This window comes from Lactuca virosa, chromosome 4, assembly GCF_052849685.1.
Source record: "Lactuca virosa cultivar CGN04683 chromosome 4, Lactuca_virosa_CGN04683_v6, whole genome shotgun sequence".
NCBI classification, from domain to species: domain Eukaryota; kingdom Viridiplantae; phylum Streptophyta; class Magnoliopsida; order Asterales; family Asteraceae; genus Lactuca; species Lactuca virosa.
In genome coordinates this window covers 156,724,605-156,741,431 of record NC_136429.1, presented here as the reverse complement: position 1 = coordinate 156,741,431, position 16,827 = coordinate 156,724,605, and the positions used below count along the sequence as shown (strand labels likewise).

Genomic DNA, 16,827 nt, shown 5'->3' with positions numbered 1-16,827 from the left:
AGGTGTTAAGCTAATCACTTGATGATTATACGCAGTTGAGAAGAGGCAGCGTGGGACATATATGAATTCAGCTTACCAATTCAGCATTCCAGAGGTGAGTCTTCTAACCATACCAATGGTAGAGATAGCTTTTACAGCTCACGGTAGAGATAGCCTATATGGCTAATGATAGAGATAGCTTTGTAGCTAAGATGTTATGTGGTATGTGGTAAAGGTAGTCTTTTATAGCCGTTATGATATGTGCTATTTGACTTGTGCTTGGGGTATGCTCTGGGGAACTCACTAAGAATTAGCTTACAGTTTGTGGATTTGTTTCAGGTACATCGGAGCCCAAGGGCAAGGGCAAAGCTTGATGGTGCGACGTGCACTCTCTCGGGCATTTGTGGGACACTCTGATGTTTGGAATAAAAGTTGTATTTGAATTATGTTTTGAAAACAATTATAACTGGATTTCTTGAAATTGGAAATGTGTTTAATTATTCAAAAATGAAAAATTTCTTTGTAAAAATTGGGTCGTTACACTTGTACAAAACTTAATGCAGTTTTTCAATACAATCTAAGAACGTGTTTAGGTTGAATTAGTAAATCTAGGTCTAGTCAAAGAGCATGTTTTGGTTGGATAATATGGCGAGCGCGAGGTATGTTAACATCTGTCAGTACCAACTTAGAATAGCAATCATGAATTACATCAAGTCATAATCAAGTTAAATGACAATATTAAGAACTATAACTAAAACCATTCCAACAGATTGTTTACAAATCTATTTAGTTTTATGCATGTTTTCAAAGTAGATTGTTATTTATATTATTTCAGATTTTGCATACAACCCCCTTTTTTGTGACTAAAGTACCTTGTGCAAAAATGTATAGACTTTTGTCCCGTGTCTCAATGGGTCGACCATGCTTATCCTGTACTACTTTTTAGTGCAATATAACAGTGTTCTTTTGGAGTATATTGTACCATATTATTTGTTGGTTTTGACACACGTAACAGGAATGAATGATGTTGGTAGGAGAAAATGATTTGGGGAACCAAGTTGATTTTTATGATGGATTCTTTTCATACCAGTATTATCCATGAGATCAATAACTAAGATGCAGAAGAGCGGTGAAAAAATTGATTAGGTGTTATGTGAATGTTATTTTGATGGTGTATTTTTTTATTTGATGGTTGAAATATTGATTCTAAGATCGCAAATAGTTAATGATGTTAATATAATTTACTTTAACATTATATATATATATATATATATATATATATATATATATATATATATATATATATATATATATATATATATATATATATATATATATATGTTCTGGTTCATTTGAGACCATGCTAATTTTGTGAGACCGTGAGACCAAATCTAAAAATAATTTTAAAATGCAAAATAAAAGGAAAAATCCAAAATTCTTTTTTTAATTATTATTTTTGGAACTTTATTTACCTTAAAAAAATTAAAAAAATTTTTAAAAAATAAAAAATAAAAATAAAAAAAATTACCGTTTTTTTTTAAAATACGTGAAATATTCTAATAGAATATTACACTGTACATATTCTAATGTGATTTTTAGAATGTTAGAATATTCTACTAATTTGCCAGATACGTAGAATATTCTAATATTCTACTAGAATATGTAAAAAAATGTATTTTTTATTTATTTATTTTTATTTTTTTTGGTTTTTTTTTTTTTTTTTTTTGGAAAATATATATTTCAAAAATAATATTGAAAAAAAAATTTCAAAAATTTTCAATTATTTTGCATTTTAAAAATGTTTTTGTTTTATCTACTAATGAGTGGCTAAGATTGCGTCTCACGGTCTCACAAAATTAGGCCGTCTCACATGAACCTAACCCTATATATATATATATATATATATATATATATATATATATATATATATATATATAATTTAGCTAAACTTATAAGTAATTTTATTTTGATAAATTTTCATAACATAAATATTATAAGTTTTTAACAATTAATAAAAACGATAGCTAGTAAGTAGTTTCTTATTTGATAATTTGATTATAATAAACGCTTAATCATTAATTTTGAAGTTATGTTTTATAACACACAAATTAAATGAAAATAATCAAATACTAGTATTTACCTGTTTAAATTTTTTAAAATTTCATAGATTGCTTAGGATTCCATTTCTGGTCTTGGAGAAGCATGTTCACCGAGTGCTTGCACCATTCCAAAGTAATCTTACAAATGAATGTGACTCGGTGTCTAATTTTTTTTTTAACATTTTACCCAACCACGAACCAACATGAGTCCACTACCACAGGGGCAAATCCGTCATTTTCCTTGTCGCGTGCGTCTATATCTAGCAACTAGCAAGTGCAAACAAACAAACAACCAGAGAACAACTCTGCAGGTGCCAGAAAGCCTTCTGGATTTGAAGAATAACCTCAAGAATTCGTCGATTTTTCTTCACCCCGATAAGAAAAAAATTTAAACATTCCCATTTTGTCCTTGACCCCTGCTCATAATCCCAACTCTGTCCCCTCTATCTTCTTCTCCGTTGTCCCATCAACTCAATCTGTATATAACAGATATACAACATATCTATATCTGAACCCAAAAGCTTAAATTTCTACAAAGTTTGTTTATGGCTTCTCGCTAAGGTATGATCTTTTCCCCAATTTCTTGCATATAATCGGTTAAAACAGGTCAACTGTGTATAAAGTTGCAATCTAAATGAAATATTTGACTTTGTTTCATCTGGGTTTTTCGTTTCTTGATTGGTTTTAGTGTATGTTATTCCATAAGATCTGTATTATGTGGTTATTTCCTATATAACAGTGTGTCTGAATATCAACTTGAAGCTTTTTTTCTTTTCAATGAGCTGTAATTTACTTTTGTAAAGATTAAACTTTACTCGGTCTATTGTTCCCCCTTTAGAAGTTTTTATGCGTACTTCGATTTTAAAAACATTGGGTGCTTGTCTTTGTGATCTGTTATCCACAACTTTTGGGGAATCAAAATTTATCCTGTTACTGTTCGTTTTAAGTTTATTCCCCTTTCGGGTTAATTGCATCTTTTTCCACCGTTCATGATTAGTCAAAGGGCCAATTACTTTTTAGCATTTGATTGTCAAATCTTTGTCCGAAACAACTGTGGATGTTTACTTTTATCTTTTACTATTAGGAGTTAATTTGAATCAGCACTGATTGTGGTGGCATACTGAAAGATGCCTGGGTTAGTTTTGGATGAAATTCATGAAGATAAGGTGATCGACGAAATGCCTGACGATGGGAGTTTGTCGAAAACGAAGGATAATTTGGATTTAAGCAAGTCTCCTGATGTGGGAACTGGGAATAGTGCGACTGAAGTGGTTGAGCCTTCTATCGAACAGCTTTACGATAATGTATGTGAGATGCAGAGTTCTGATCATTCACCATCGCGTCTCAGCTACGGCTCAGATGGTGAAGAATCCAGAATTGATTCAGAGTTAAGACACTTGGTTGGAGGCGAGAGGAAAGAAGTGGAAATCATCGAACAAGATGAAGAGATTTCCAATGTAGAACAACAGAAGGAAGAAAGCTCGAAATCACAAATGGAGTCGGAAGCTAATTCCGGAACAAGTTCCAAGACCAAATCCCATCAAAAGAAACCTCTATTCGAGAAACAAACCGATAAAAACCCTAAAAAACCAGTCGTTACTGATAAAAACTCAGATCTTGGTCCATATCTGCTTAAACAAGCTCGCGATTTAATGTCTTCCGGTGAAAACCCTCGTAAAGCACTCGATTTATCTCTTCGAGCAGCAAAATCATTTGAAAAATCTTCAAACGGTAAACCCAGTTTAGACGTTGTTATGTGTTTGCATGTCACAGCCGCCATTTACTGCAACTTATCCCAATACAACGACGCCATTCCCATCCTCAACAACTCCATCAACATTCCAGCAATCGAATTAGGTCAAGATCACGCACTTGCTAAATTCGCAGGATACATGCAATTAGGCGACACATATGCAATGTTAGGTCAACTCGAAAACTCATTACACTGTTACAAATCGGGTCTTGAAGTCCAAAAATCCACTTTAGGTGAAACCGACCCACGGGTGGGTGAAACTTTCAGGTATCTTGCTGAAGCTCATGTTCAAGCTTTACAACTCGATGAAGCTGAAAAGCTATGTCAAATGGCCCTTGAAATCCACAAAAATAACGGTTTACCCGCATCTTTAGAAGAAGCAGCTGATCGAAAGCTCATGGGACTTATAATGGAAACAAAAGGAGACCATGAAGGTGCCCTTGAGCATCTTGTTTTAGCCAGCATGGCAATGGTGGCAAATGGCCATGAAAATGAAGTTTCTTCTATTGATATAAGCATAGGAGACGCGTATTTATCTCTATCAAGATTTGATGAAGCAATTCACGCGTATCAGAAAGCACTCACTGCTTTAAAATCATCAAAAGGGGAGAATCATCCGAGTGTTGCTTCCGTTTATGTTCGTTTAGCTGATTTATATAACAAAACCGGGAAATTAAAAGAATCAAAATCGTATTGTGAAAACGCGCTTTCGATATACGAAAAACCGATCCCGGGAATCCCGCAAGAGGAAATCGCGTGTGGATTTACGGATGTTTCTGCCATATATGAATCCATGAATGAGATTGATCACGCACTTAAACTGTTACAAAAAGCTTTGAAGATATACAACGGTGTGCCAGGTCAGCAAAACACGGTTGCAGGGATTGAAGCACAAATGGGGGTGATGTATTATGTGTTGGGGAAATATGATGAGTCTTATACGTCTTTTGAACACGCGATTTCAAAGCTGCGTGTTAGTGGGGAGAAAAAATCGGCTTTTTTTGGTATTGCACTTAACCAAATGGGGCTCACGTGTGTGCAACTTTATGCTATAAATGAAGCTTTGGATCTTTTTGAAGAAGCAAGAAATGTATTGGAACATGAGTGTGGATCTTATCACCCTGATACTCTTGCTGTTTACAGCAATCTTGCTGGAACTTATGATGCGGTTGGAAGGTATATGATAAGATTTAAAAGTATGGAAATTGTTTTAGAAAAAAAAACCCTTTTTTGAATTTTTGTTTTTTTGATGTGTTCTTGAATTATTAGATTGGATGATGCAATTGCAATCTTGGAAAGGATTGTTGTTATGAGGGAGGAAAAGCTCGGGACTGCTCATCCGGATGTTGATGATGAGAAGAGGAGGCTGGCCGAATTGCTAAAAGAGGCGGGAAAGGTTCGAACTAAAAAAAACAGATCGTTAGAACACCTTCTTGATTCCTCTGGTGTTCCTGGTGCTAATACTGTTACTGATACTGGTACTGGTACTGGTACCAGTTAAGGTATATGGGTGATCAAGATTGTATTATACACGTTTATAAACACATAATTATATATATATATATATATATATATATATATATATATTTGAAAAAAAAGCGAAGAGAAAAAAAAAAGATTGAGAAAGGTTTTATGAAAATAGTTATTTTTTTTGGTTGCATTGTTTGGTTCAAGAAATTGGTGTTGTACTTTTAAGTTATTTTATGTGAGTTTTTGCTAGTGGGTTTGAATTCGTTTGTACATTCATTATTACACGTTTAAAGAAGGTGTTGATGTCTTGTACATCTTGTACAATCATGAGATGTTTTTCTGAGAATCTGTTCCTTATCAACTCAATCACGTCTGTCTGTTGGGACCCTTTGTAGGGATGGATTATCTTTATTTGGATGTAGGTCTGTTTTTCTGTAAAAATTATTACAATTTTCTTTCTTGATATCTCTTAAGGTTGATTTTTTTCTCATTTTCAGCCGAATCTTGGACTTGTTTCCTTATTGTTGTTGTTATTATTGATTCTTGTTGAGATTCTTTTTTGTGCAATAAGAGTGGGGTTTTTTTATATGATATAGGAGGACCTATATTATATATATAGAAATATTTGATATTGGTGGTGAGCTATGTTATTTGACAATCATTGAATATGGGTGGTGGGAGTGGGAAGGTACAGGCTGATGCTAGTTGTCTGTGTATCATGTGTGAGCATTTCTTTCTGATGTCACAAACAAGTTATTGTAGATGTCCTTGTAGGTATTTTTGGCCCATTTTGTGTGGGTCTTCTTAGTTTGTTGTACTGGAAAATAAATGAATATACGATAATGGATTAATGGGTCCTGTTGAATGTCACATAGACAGTTGGATGATGATGATGATTGAGTGTATCATTATCTCATGTAAAATCATATATTAAGATATAGGTAGGCAAAAAGCTGGTTTTTCATTTTGGATCCAGATCCGAATCGGTTTTGGTTCTTATGAAATGTTGTTTTGTAAATCCGGTTGGGTTTGACACAATCCAACTGGACACTTGCCTATTTTTGGAATACAGATGTTGAAATCGGATTGGGACTGATTCATGGAAATTGGTTTGAAAAACCGGACAAAAAATCGTTTCAAAAGTAGTCATCAGAAACTTGATTTTTTTGGGTTTTTCTTTAATATAATAACGGGTGTATAGGACTTGTTTGACACGGAGCTTTTGGAAGCTTCTAACTTCTAGCGTTTGACAAAACGTTCCGTTTTAAACAAAATATCTCGTTTGGTACTATAGTCCTTTAGCATTTAGAGGGTATTTGGATAGGTAAAAAAGAGGGAGCTTATTGCTTATCCCTACCGTTATAAACTAAGTTTAAGTGTTTGGATAGAAAACACTAAAAATCTGTTTGGCGGTGGGGATAAGCTAAATAAGCTAATTTTAATAAACATTCCCCCCATTGCTTATAGCTTATTGTTTATTTCTAATCCAAACAATTTGCAAAAAATGTTTTCTCTCACCACTAATAAGCTAATAAGCTAATTTATCCAAACACCCTCTTAGTTTAATCAAAACGATCTAAATCTAAAAGTTATCTCACGTAGGGCGTGTTTGGCAAAAGTAACAGGTAGCGGGTAGCGGGTAGCTGGAAGCTGGTAGCGGGTAGCTGATAGTTGAAAGCTGTAGTTTTTATTTGTTATATGATTTCAGAATTGGTTATTGTTTTTGTTAGATTTTAATGTTTTTTTTTTCTCTTTAGGTTTTGAAGATGTTGCAATTGATGTGGAAAAGAAAGAAAACATGGAGAACGAGAATGTATTCTGTCCGAATGTATAAAACAATTCTTAGCAATAATTCTTTCAGAATTGATTAGTGTTTTTATTTTCGTTTTTAACCATTCTTATTTAAATCTTGAAGAATAAATGTAATTTTTAACCATTATTAGTCGTATTTTTTTTTCAGAATGAATATAATTATTGTTTATAGTATTATTCTTTAAGAAATAATGTAATTAGTGATTCTAAAACAATAAAATTCATTTCATATAAAATATGTATTCTTTAGAAAATGTTATTCTTGATAAATTATGTTGTATAATTCTTTAATCACTATAATTATCAAAAATATCTTCAATATGACCATATTCTGTAAGAATAAAATCGAAAATATTTTTACTAATTTATGGCTAGCATTCTGTCATTCTGACATAATAAAATCGAGTATCATCAAAAATCATGTTAAAATTAAAATTGAATTAATTAAAAAAAAAATCATAATTCATAATTAAGATAATTAAAAATCCGTTAAAATCCAAAATTTTCTTTTTCAAACTTGTTTTTCCTAATTTGAAGGTAATGCAAACGTACAATTTTATCTTTTTTTAATTAAATTGAATTATTCTATTTTTCTTTAACTTAATAATACATGTAAATCACTTTGTTTAAATAACTAAAATCATTTGTCAACATTCATCCTTACATCCATATAATATATATAGTCCATTTTACTTTCGGATTTCTAACTATAAAATTTATATTATTCATAAAAATTCCATTTTTCATAAAATAAAATGAGGTGTCATGACTACACATTTTATAAAAGCTTTTCCTTAAAAAACTTTTATAAATCAATACTTGTTACAAATCTAGTGAATATGAAGATATTTATTTGTATGTGATTGTTGAAACGGTAACACTTACTATCGAACCACTTAAACACCTATTTTACTTTTGGTTGATTAGAAATATAACTTTAAATTTAATCGTTGATTTTGATAAAGTTGATGTATGAAACAATTTCTTAAATAGTTGTTATATTGTATTTATTGTGTCAAAGTATCTCTTACCATATACATCTCTTTTTTTTCAAATATTGAAACTATCTAAAATCAATATTTGTTGATTGTTACAAATCTAGTGAATAATATAAAATAAATTTCCACCAATTCAAGCATTTTTAATATATGACAAACATTAACATAATGCATATAAAATGAATTGGTCACAAAACAGAATATATTCTATCTTAAGCCCCACACAAAATTGGGTAGAGAGGAAGCCAATAACAATGCCGAAGTACAAGTATTGTAATCATAAGAATAATCATTCAACAAAAAGGAAGAACCATATGATACGTTTTGGCATAACCCGAGAATAGAGGCTAAAAGTTATTTAGTACTTAATGTTGGTGATTTTAGTGTTACCAGACATTTTATGTAACTTAAAACCGACATGTGAACTAAGAGGCTTATCATTTGTACTCTATATTATATGTTTGGAGAATGCGGTGCGTATGCATATATAAGATTGAATTATAAGCGAGTACGAAAGAAATGTGAGGGTCAATGGGGCCGCGCCCCTTACAGGATCCTAGAGCCAACGCCCCTAATGAGGTTTAAGGGGCAGAGCCCTTGTCGGTGGTCCCGCTAAATCTTATCAAATTTTGTAACTATTGATTATGCCATTAAATTTGTGATTCTCTTAACTAATTTAGAAGACGAAAACTCTAATCTGTCTAGTATAAATACGGCTCCTTGATTGAGTCGTGACACATACCCTTCTCAGTTCTTCTTCTTCTACACGAACTCAGAATCTTCATACGATTTGGCTTGTGTTTATATGCCTAGATATATAAGTGTATTTTTGAATTATCCTAGGTTGAATTTCCTGTAACCCTGACATATGGTGGAAACATCAGTTCGGAAAGTAAACTTACACGATTTAAGAAAAATCCGGTTCTCCACCGTCATCCTACTCAAATATCCTCCAATAGTTAAATCAAATATGATTAATCTGGAATGTTATTGAGAATTTGTGTTTTAGGTGTCCAAGAGGTAAAATTAAGATCTCTAATGTTCGAAATCTCTAAAATTGGGTAAGCTAACTATTTCTCTATCCCTCGACTGGTTGCAACATTTTCACATCTATAATGTTTTAGTATTTTCTGATTGTGTTGGGACAAGACTTGTATCACTTGGTATTTATTTCTACATCAATAGAAAATCTTGCTAAGGTACTTTTTGTTGTCAAATCTTCTTTGTATTGGGGTTTTTATCTTGCAAATTTTATTCAGTTGTCATTAATCACCTTTCCTTATTTATGTTGTAATAATATATCCCAATCCTATCGTGGCTCTTGTGTTGTTTGTTTAGGTCGAGTGAGCATTAATTTACAAACGGAGCTTCACATTTTTATAACAAATACATCTAATTCACATGGCCTCTAACCAATTATGGAATCGTAAGCAAACAAGGTCAACCGATAAAACAATAGCTACCACTTCACCAACTCAATCACTCATCACTACAAACATAAACATGTCATAAATTGGTCAATATAAACAGAATGTATATTCTATCTAAATCCCCACACAAATTACAATAGGGGGGAAGCCAATACCAATAACAATCCCAAGATCCAAGTATTGTATTTATAATCATAATCATAATCATTGAACAACAGGGAACACAACCAGATCATACACTTTGGCATAATCCATGATTAATTCCCGTAATACTTATACAGTAGTAGTTTTACTTTTACGGGGACCCAAACACCCGAGTAAACTACCATCACCAGGTTCATAAGATGTCAAGAAATCAGGATCTTTTTCCACACACGACGCATATCTTTCAAGAATCCTCACTATTTCATTAAATCCCGGCCTTTTCTTTGGGTTGCCTGACCAACATCGCCTAATTAGTTCACCAAACGCACGTGGACATGACTCAGGTAACGGAGGTCGTGCATTCTGCATAAACAAACAGAATCACACAAATTAATTAAAATAAGCATTTTATTTGTATAATAACATGTACTTAAAAATCAATGGGTTTAGGTTAAAATCCTCCATCCAGTATTTTAGCATAAACCCTAAATGAAAGCGTTTAGGTTGAAATCCAGGATTTCAACCTAAACACTAAATGAAAGATTTTAGGTTGAAATCCTTCATCCTAGATCTCAACCTAAAATCGAAGGGTTTAGGTTGAAATCCTCCGACCAGGATTTCAACCTAAATGAGAATACCTTCTGACAGACAGCAAATGCAGCCTGTTCAGGAGTCATATCATCGAAAGGTGTCAATGCGGTTATAAGCTCCCACAGAACAATTGCAAAACTATAAACGTCGATTTTCTTTGTGTGTTTTTTTTCTTTAATCATTTCCGGAGCCATCCAACGGTATGTCCCGGTGAACCCTTTTGCACTCCCACATTGGGATTCTAAACAAGAGATGCCAAAATCTGCTACTTTTACAGACATATCTTCATCCAGCAGTAGATTTTCAGATTTGAGATCCCTGTGGAGTATGCCTTGAGAATGAAGGTACTGCATACCCCATGCAATGTCAAGGGCTAACTTTAGAACTAGATTTGGAGGCACTGAATATGGTTCTTGTTGATGGAGATATGCCCTTAGTGAACCACCTGATAAGTACTCCGTGATTATGCAAAATACAGGAGGTTTCTTACAAGCTGCAATCAACTGCATCAAAAACAACAAATCATGTTTCTTATTAATTTAGCTTGGAGAGATGTAATAGTTAATATTATCATCATGTGTATTTTATTATATTATATTTTAAGTTATGATACAAATAATTAAATATTCTTGTTATCTAAAAAGGAAGATTGTAATTCTTTTTAATATTGATTCATTTTTCTACATGCCCTTTATGTCATTTTACATTTTATAGCTAGTTTTTACCAAATGTCATTTTTTTATTAGCTAGTAGCGAGCCTTTCAGCTAGTCAGCCAAACATAGCAACAAGTAAAACAAAAAGGTAACAAGAAAATTCCATGTCAACTTTATATTGATGTAAGTGGAGAACAAGATATGGCTTAATAGCAACAAGAAAAACAAAAAGGAAAAAAAAACAAAAAAAAAAAAAACAAAGGAATGGAAAACAAAAGGAAGTACAATATATAGCTAAAGACTTTTGGACCATTAAAGTGTACTACCTTACAACAGTGTCTCTTTCATTCACACTTTTACAGCCTAATTTTACCCATGGTAATAAATTTAAGAGGTTGTTGAAGGACTAAGACAACGATGATTATGCTTTTTGTTGGCCAAATTAAGATAATCATTAAACAAACCCAATTCAATGTCTTTGAATTTCTTAATCATGACAAAGAAGAAAAAGTTTTTTACTATTTTTTTTTTCACCCAAGTAAATACCCGTTGTCAATTGAATAATATAAGATTCTTTCTTTATAAGTTTTAATATATAAGTCGGCAAGACAAAAGATTCTTAATTCAAGTCCTCCACCAACATGATCCTAAAAGTAACAACAGATTATATAAGTAATCTATGATAAAAAGCTAGAGAAAAAGGTGATGTGGTCCATTTTCCTGATAATATTCCGTTTGAAAAGTTATGTTGCTTTCTATTACATTTTCAGAAAATACATGTAAACCCAAAATTAGATTTCATCCTGCCATTTCAGGAACTCCACATGCTTGTACGGTGTAATCAACACCTAACATGTGAAGCCTTGAAAGCTGTGGCCATGAAAATGAAAACTTTCGGTGCAACATGGCAGATCCTTGGAAATCTAGCCTTTTATGGCTATGAATGTAGACATGCACCAACAGTTACACCCGAATTGAAAGCTTCCATTTATTGCTACAAGTTATGAAAACAACGTTTCAGGCCATCATCTCAAACTAGGGTTCACATGGTTGTTGTACGGTGTAATTACCAAGCATGGAAGGGAAAACAGAATCTTAGAAATCTAAGGGGGTGTTTGGAATCTTTTTAGTAGGCAAAAGTCTGGTAAAAGTTACAAAAAGTCCTGACTTTTCCAAAAGTCAGTTTTCCTTGTATAAAAAACCAAAAGTTGCTTTTAAAATACTTTTACCAAAAGTCTTTGCATTTTATCTTTTTCAAAAAAACTTTTGGGCCTTAAGCCAAACACCCCTAAGTGCTAAAGTTAAAAGTTATGGTGGATTCTTCATTCTTATAGGATGAAAATCAATTAATTCATGACTATTATTTGCGACTTACAGTGATGATGTTGGGATGTTGAAGACGAAAAAGTAAGACGACCTCAGAAGTGAACTGTCTTTCCAACATAGAGGCCAAATCGCCATCTTCTTCAGGCTGACTAACAAGCTTAATAGCAACATCTTTCTGTTTATAAACCCCTCTGTAAACCCTACTGTGCCTCCCTGTAGCGAATTTGTTGCCGATGAACAGTTGTGACATATCAGCACTCCATTCTAATCCTTCCTCTTCTTCTTCTTCTTCTTCTTCTTCTTCTTCCCCTTTTGCTTTAATCTCACCTCCAGATGATACCAAATACTTCGACCACGACACAGCTCTCTTGTACTCACCGAGAGAAAGCCTCCTCTCCAGCTTCCCATTGTTCGAAATTTGCTTAAACCAGTTTAATTTCTTCATAGATTCATCAATTTTTACCTCACACTTCGCAGTAACGAAAATACGTCGAAATAATCCAACTCACCGGAGCTTCAACTAACTACATTAAACAATTATTATCCAAAAAGCGATTCGAGTTCGATACAAAAACAAAAACGAAAAAGTCCGACGACGTGAAAACGCTGTCGATCCAGAGATAGGTAAAAGTGAGAGGATTAGATATGCATAGATATCTGTGCAAAAAGGAAAATCTCAAAGCCAAACCAAATCTACTCCGTCTTTTTCCGCAGAGTTGAAACTACGAAATCTACATGAAACGACGACGAACTACATCGAAAACCGTGAATGTGCATACACAGAATGAAATCTGAACAGATTGCGTTCAGAGTGAGTTAGGGTTTACCAGAACTCTGTGTGTTAGAGATGAGAGAAGAAGGTTGAAAGGAAGAAGATAGATTGTCGGCCGCCGGCGGATGCGGTGGTAGTGGTGGTTTTTCTCTTCCTAGAATATTCTCTCACTAGAAAAATGGGAGAAATACAGTTGAGGTGTGGAGTCTTTCACAGTCCTTGTAACAATCATAACGTGCGAAGATCCACTTCAGAGGAGACAAGAGGGGATTGCCGTTGATCCTGACGTTTACCCCATTTTTACTTTCCAACTATACCCCTCGCTATCACATTGGAAATTGATATATAAAATTATAAAAAATAAAATATTAATTTAAACATTTTCTACTTCTCTCAATATGACAAGTTTCATTGTTTGAACTTTGAACACGAGGGATACAGGAAAATAATTTAGATAATAACAATATATGGTCATGAATAGTTGTAAATAATTTATTTAGAATGTTACCTGTTTAATGACCAATGTAATATATAAACTAATGTCATATGTAGTTCATCAGTCCTATTTAAAAAAAAATACATCATATTTCTCTTGTAACTGTAGTTTAAAAGTTCATAGTATGATTTAAATATTTTATATGAAGAAAGAAAATAAAGTAAGGGAGAATTTTGTATATATCTTTCCTAAACAGCTAAATATCGTATTTGCCCAGCCTAAATTCCAAATATCGTATTTGCCCTTCCTAATATTTTTTAATATCATATATGCCCAAATCTATTTTTTTAATAATTTTTATTGATTTATATTTCTCTTTAATTATATTAATTCATTATAATTGAAAATATATATGAATTGGACAATAATGCCCTTGCTTGTAAACTCCTATACTACATACGATCGTGATATACCTGTATCGCATCACGTTATCGCTGCTACCTGTTAGCACTTCCGATCGACTGTTGCTTCCCTATTATCTCATCACGTTCACACATCAGGTAAACAATAAGCGATCCTATTCCAATTTTGCACTTCTTTAATTTTGTTATTGATGTTTGATTTGTTCCCGCGAATGTGTTCAACGCATCAGGTTAACAATAAGCTGCCCTATTCTTATTTTGCCTTTCTTTAATTTTGTTATTGATGTTGTTTGATTTGTTCACGTCAATTTGTTGAAACATTGGTATCTTGATGTTTCAAACTGAATTAATTAACGTGATATCATGATATAAAGACTTTGAAATCTGAATAATTCAAACTATTTGTGTATGATTCAGTGCCTTTTGTATCAAATTATACACTTTTACTGTTTTCCACACATAAATCTGTAATTAATTCACGGTTTAAAAAACTGTAATTAATTCAAGGTTTAAAAAACTGTAATTAATGTCAATAATGTGTTGAAACTCATACATGATTACAATCTTGAATTCTTTTCACTATGTTAATTTTGTGTGATCTTGATGTTTGAAGCTACCAATGTCGGAAGATCATTCTCAAACAGAAGATATTACACTTCATGACACATCAAAACCAATATGGGAGAGCAGGGCTACGTCTCCAATAATCGAGTATGTTTAGGTAAATATCTTAATTTTAATTTATTAAACAATTTAAACTTTTACTAAAGTGTATGATTGTTTGTCTAATTAATTTTCAATTTCAGGCGTATACCAACATCCAAGTTCAAGTTAAAATTGAAATATGGGGGTTATTTTCGTCTAACAAAGAACGGTTGTAGGCAAATATATTGCTTTGGCTCTCAAAAATGTATCTACATAGACACATTTTTGTACAAGTTAAGTCAACTACATGAAGAAGTGACAAAGCGTTATGCATCAAAGAACAACGCAAAATTTTCTATTCTTTATGTTGACAAGTATACACCAGACAAATCCTTTATTGAACTTGATTCTGATGAAAAGTTCATGGCTATGCTTAGCATGTATGGAAGCGAGAAACAAGTAACAATTTATGTGACAACAGAGAATAACCTCGGCTCCAATAACCATACTAACAATTTGTGTGCCAACAGAGATGAACCACACAATGAGTATGATGCAGACCTTTGTCCTAGTGAAGAAAGCTATCATAGTCATCTCAGCTCTGATAATGAAGACAATCTAATGAATGATGATGATGAAGTTTACTCAGTTAGTAAGAATAGTATACGTATGGAAGTCGGCTCAAAATTTGAAAACGTGGTTGATTTTAGGAGATCTTTGAACCACTTTGCAGTCACAAATGAGTTTAACTACTACATTCAGAAAAGTGACCCGACAAGATTCACAGCAAGGTGTGAAAACCTAGAGTGTGAGTGGAGAATTCATGCTTCTATTACACAAGATGAAGTTATCTTTGAAGTAAGTGTATACCCTAAGTTATACTTAACACCTTTTATATTAAAAATATATTTATGTTTATTTAATTTTTTTTAGGTTGAGAAAATGGTAGAAGTACATACTTGCACTCGAAGAAACAAGGGTGGCAATAAGCGTGTCACTCAAGGATGGGTCGCTAATGTAGTTACTGACAAGTTGAAATCTGATGGGGATGTCTCTCCATATGAGCTTAGAAATTGGATTATGAAAACTTACAATGTTGACGTGCCATACCTAAAAGTTTTTAGAGGGAAAGAGCAGGCTTATACTGACATGTATGGTAAGTGGGAAGACTCTTTCATGAAGATGGATGAATTTAAAGAAGAACTATTACGAAGGAACGAAGGAAGCGTTGTTGAAATTAACTTTGACATAGTTGGTGGAAAGAAAATTTTCAAAAGGTTTTTTATTTGTTTAGCAGCTTGTTCTAGAGGGTTTGTTGCTGGTTGTCGTCCGTATATTGGTCTTGATGCCTGTCATTTAAAAGGAAAGTTCAATGGTGTACTAGCTGCTACAACTGGTATTGACGGTAACAATTCTATCTTTCCTATAGCATATTGTGTGCTTGAATCAGAAAACACACAATCATGGACATGGTTTCTTAACTCACTCAAAAAAGCAATTGGAACCCCAAATGGTCTGGTTATCTCATCGGACATGCAAAAAGGGTTAGAAGTAGCCATGATGAATGTTTACCCTAATGTTGAGCATAGAGAATGTATAAGGCATTTATATAGCAACTTCAAGAAACACTTCCGTGGTGACTTCTTTAACACCAAACTATGGGCTGCTGCAAAAACATATCGTCCTACCAAGCATGACAGATTATTGAAGGAAATTAGTGACAAAAATGAAGATGCAATTGCATATCTAAATACCAACCACAAAAAAATATGGAGTAGAAGCAAGTTTGGTACTACTTCCAAGTGTGATTACATCACTAATAATATTTCAGAAACATTTAATTCTTGGATTGGTAAATTGCGGTATAAACCCGTGCTTGATCTCCTTGACGCAATTAGGGAAAAGATTATGAAACGGTTTGATAAGAAAAAGAATTTGGTAAATACATGGAATGGCGCATTGGTTCCAATTGCTAAAAATCATCTCAATGACATCGCTAAGGTAAGAATGTTAGATAATTCAATTGAATGATTATATTTGTTTTAGTTTTTACTTCAATAATACATATATATCTAAAATATATCTATTTTTAAATTTTCATGTAGAACTTGGGTGAATATGAAGTTACTAGAAGTTGTGACAATCAAGCTGAAGTGAAGTACAAGGGAACACGTTGGGATGTCAACCTAGATGAAAGAAAATGTAGTTGTCGTGTGTGGCAAGTTCGGGGCTGACCATGTGTACATGCAACGGCTTTTATTGCTTTTATAAGGGATGCTAATTGGGGCAAATATGT

General features: G+C 33.0%; 2 protein-coding genes across 2 annotated transcripts; one reads left to right on the top strand and one right to left on the bottom strand.

Moving 5' to 3' along the window:
• The first annotated feature begins 2,343 nt into the window (after nt 1-2,343).
• Nucleotides 2,344-5,791, top strand: LOC145107593 (protein KINESIN LIGHT CHAIN-RELATED 3-like). Its single transcript, XM_079044496.1, has 3 exons — nt 2,344-2,639; nt 3,163-5,007; nt 5,101-5,791. The coding sequence occupies exons 2-3, from the start codon at nt 3,206-3,208 to the stop codon at nt 5,330-5,332; spliced, it is 2,034 nt and encodes a 677-aa protein (XP_078900622.1). The 5' UTR covers nt 2,344-2,639; nt 3,163-3,205; the 3' UTR covers nt 5,333-5,791.
• A 3,806-nt stretch (nt 5,792-9,597) lies between these two features.
• On the bottom strand, nt 9,598-13,277 carry LOC145107594 (serine/threonine/tyrosine-protein kinase HT1-like). The gene is made up of 3 exons (XM_079044497.1): nt 12,306-13,277; nt 10,324-10,779; nt 9,598-10,048 (listed from the first exon to the last, which is right to left on the bottom strand). Exons 1-3 carry the CDS (start codon nt 12,699-12,701, stop codon nt 9,815-9,817), a joined length of 1,086 nt encoding a protein of 361 aa, XP_078900623.1. The 5' UTR covers nt 12,702-13,277; the 3' UTR covers nt 9,598-9,814.
• Nucleotides 13,278-16,827: the final 3,550 nt, after the last annotated feature.

Coding starts and splice junctions, on each gene's coding strand:
- LOC145107593 (XM_079044496.1), top strand. CDS start 3,206: ATGCCTGGGTTAGTTTTGGATGAAATTCATGAAGATAAGGTGATCGAC. Junction 5,008..5,100: donor ACTTATGATGCGGTTGGAAG/GTATATGATAAG, acceptor TTGAATTATTAG/ATTGGATGATGCAATTGCAA.
- LOC145107594 (XM_079044497.1), bottom strand. CDS start 12,701: ATGAAGAAATTAAACTGGTTTAAGCAAATTTCGAACAATGGGAAGCTG. Junction 10,780..12,305: donor AACATCCCAACATCATCACT/GTAAGTCGCAAA, acceptor TTTTTGATGCAG/TTGATTGCAGCTTGTAAGAA. Junction 10,049..10,323: donor CATTTGCTGTCTGTCAGAAG/GTATTCTCATTT, acceptor TTGTTTATGCAG/AATGCACGACCTCCGTTACC.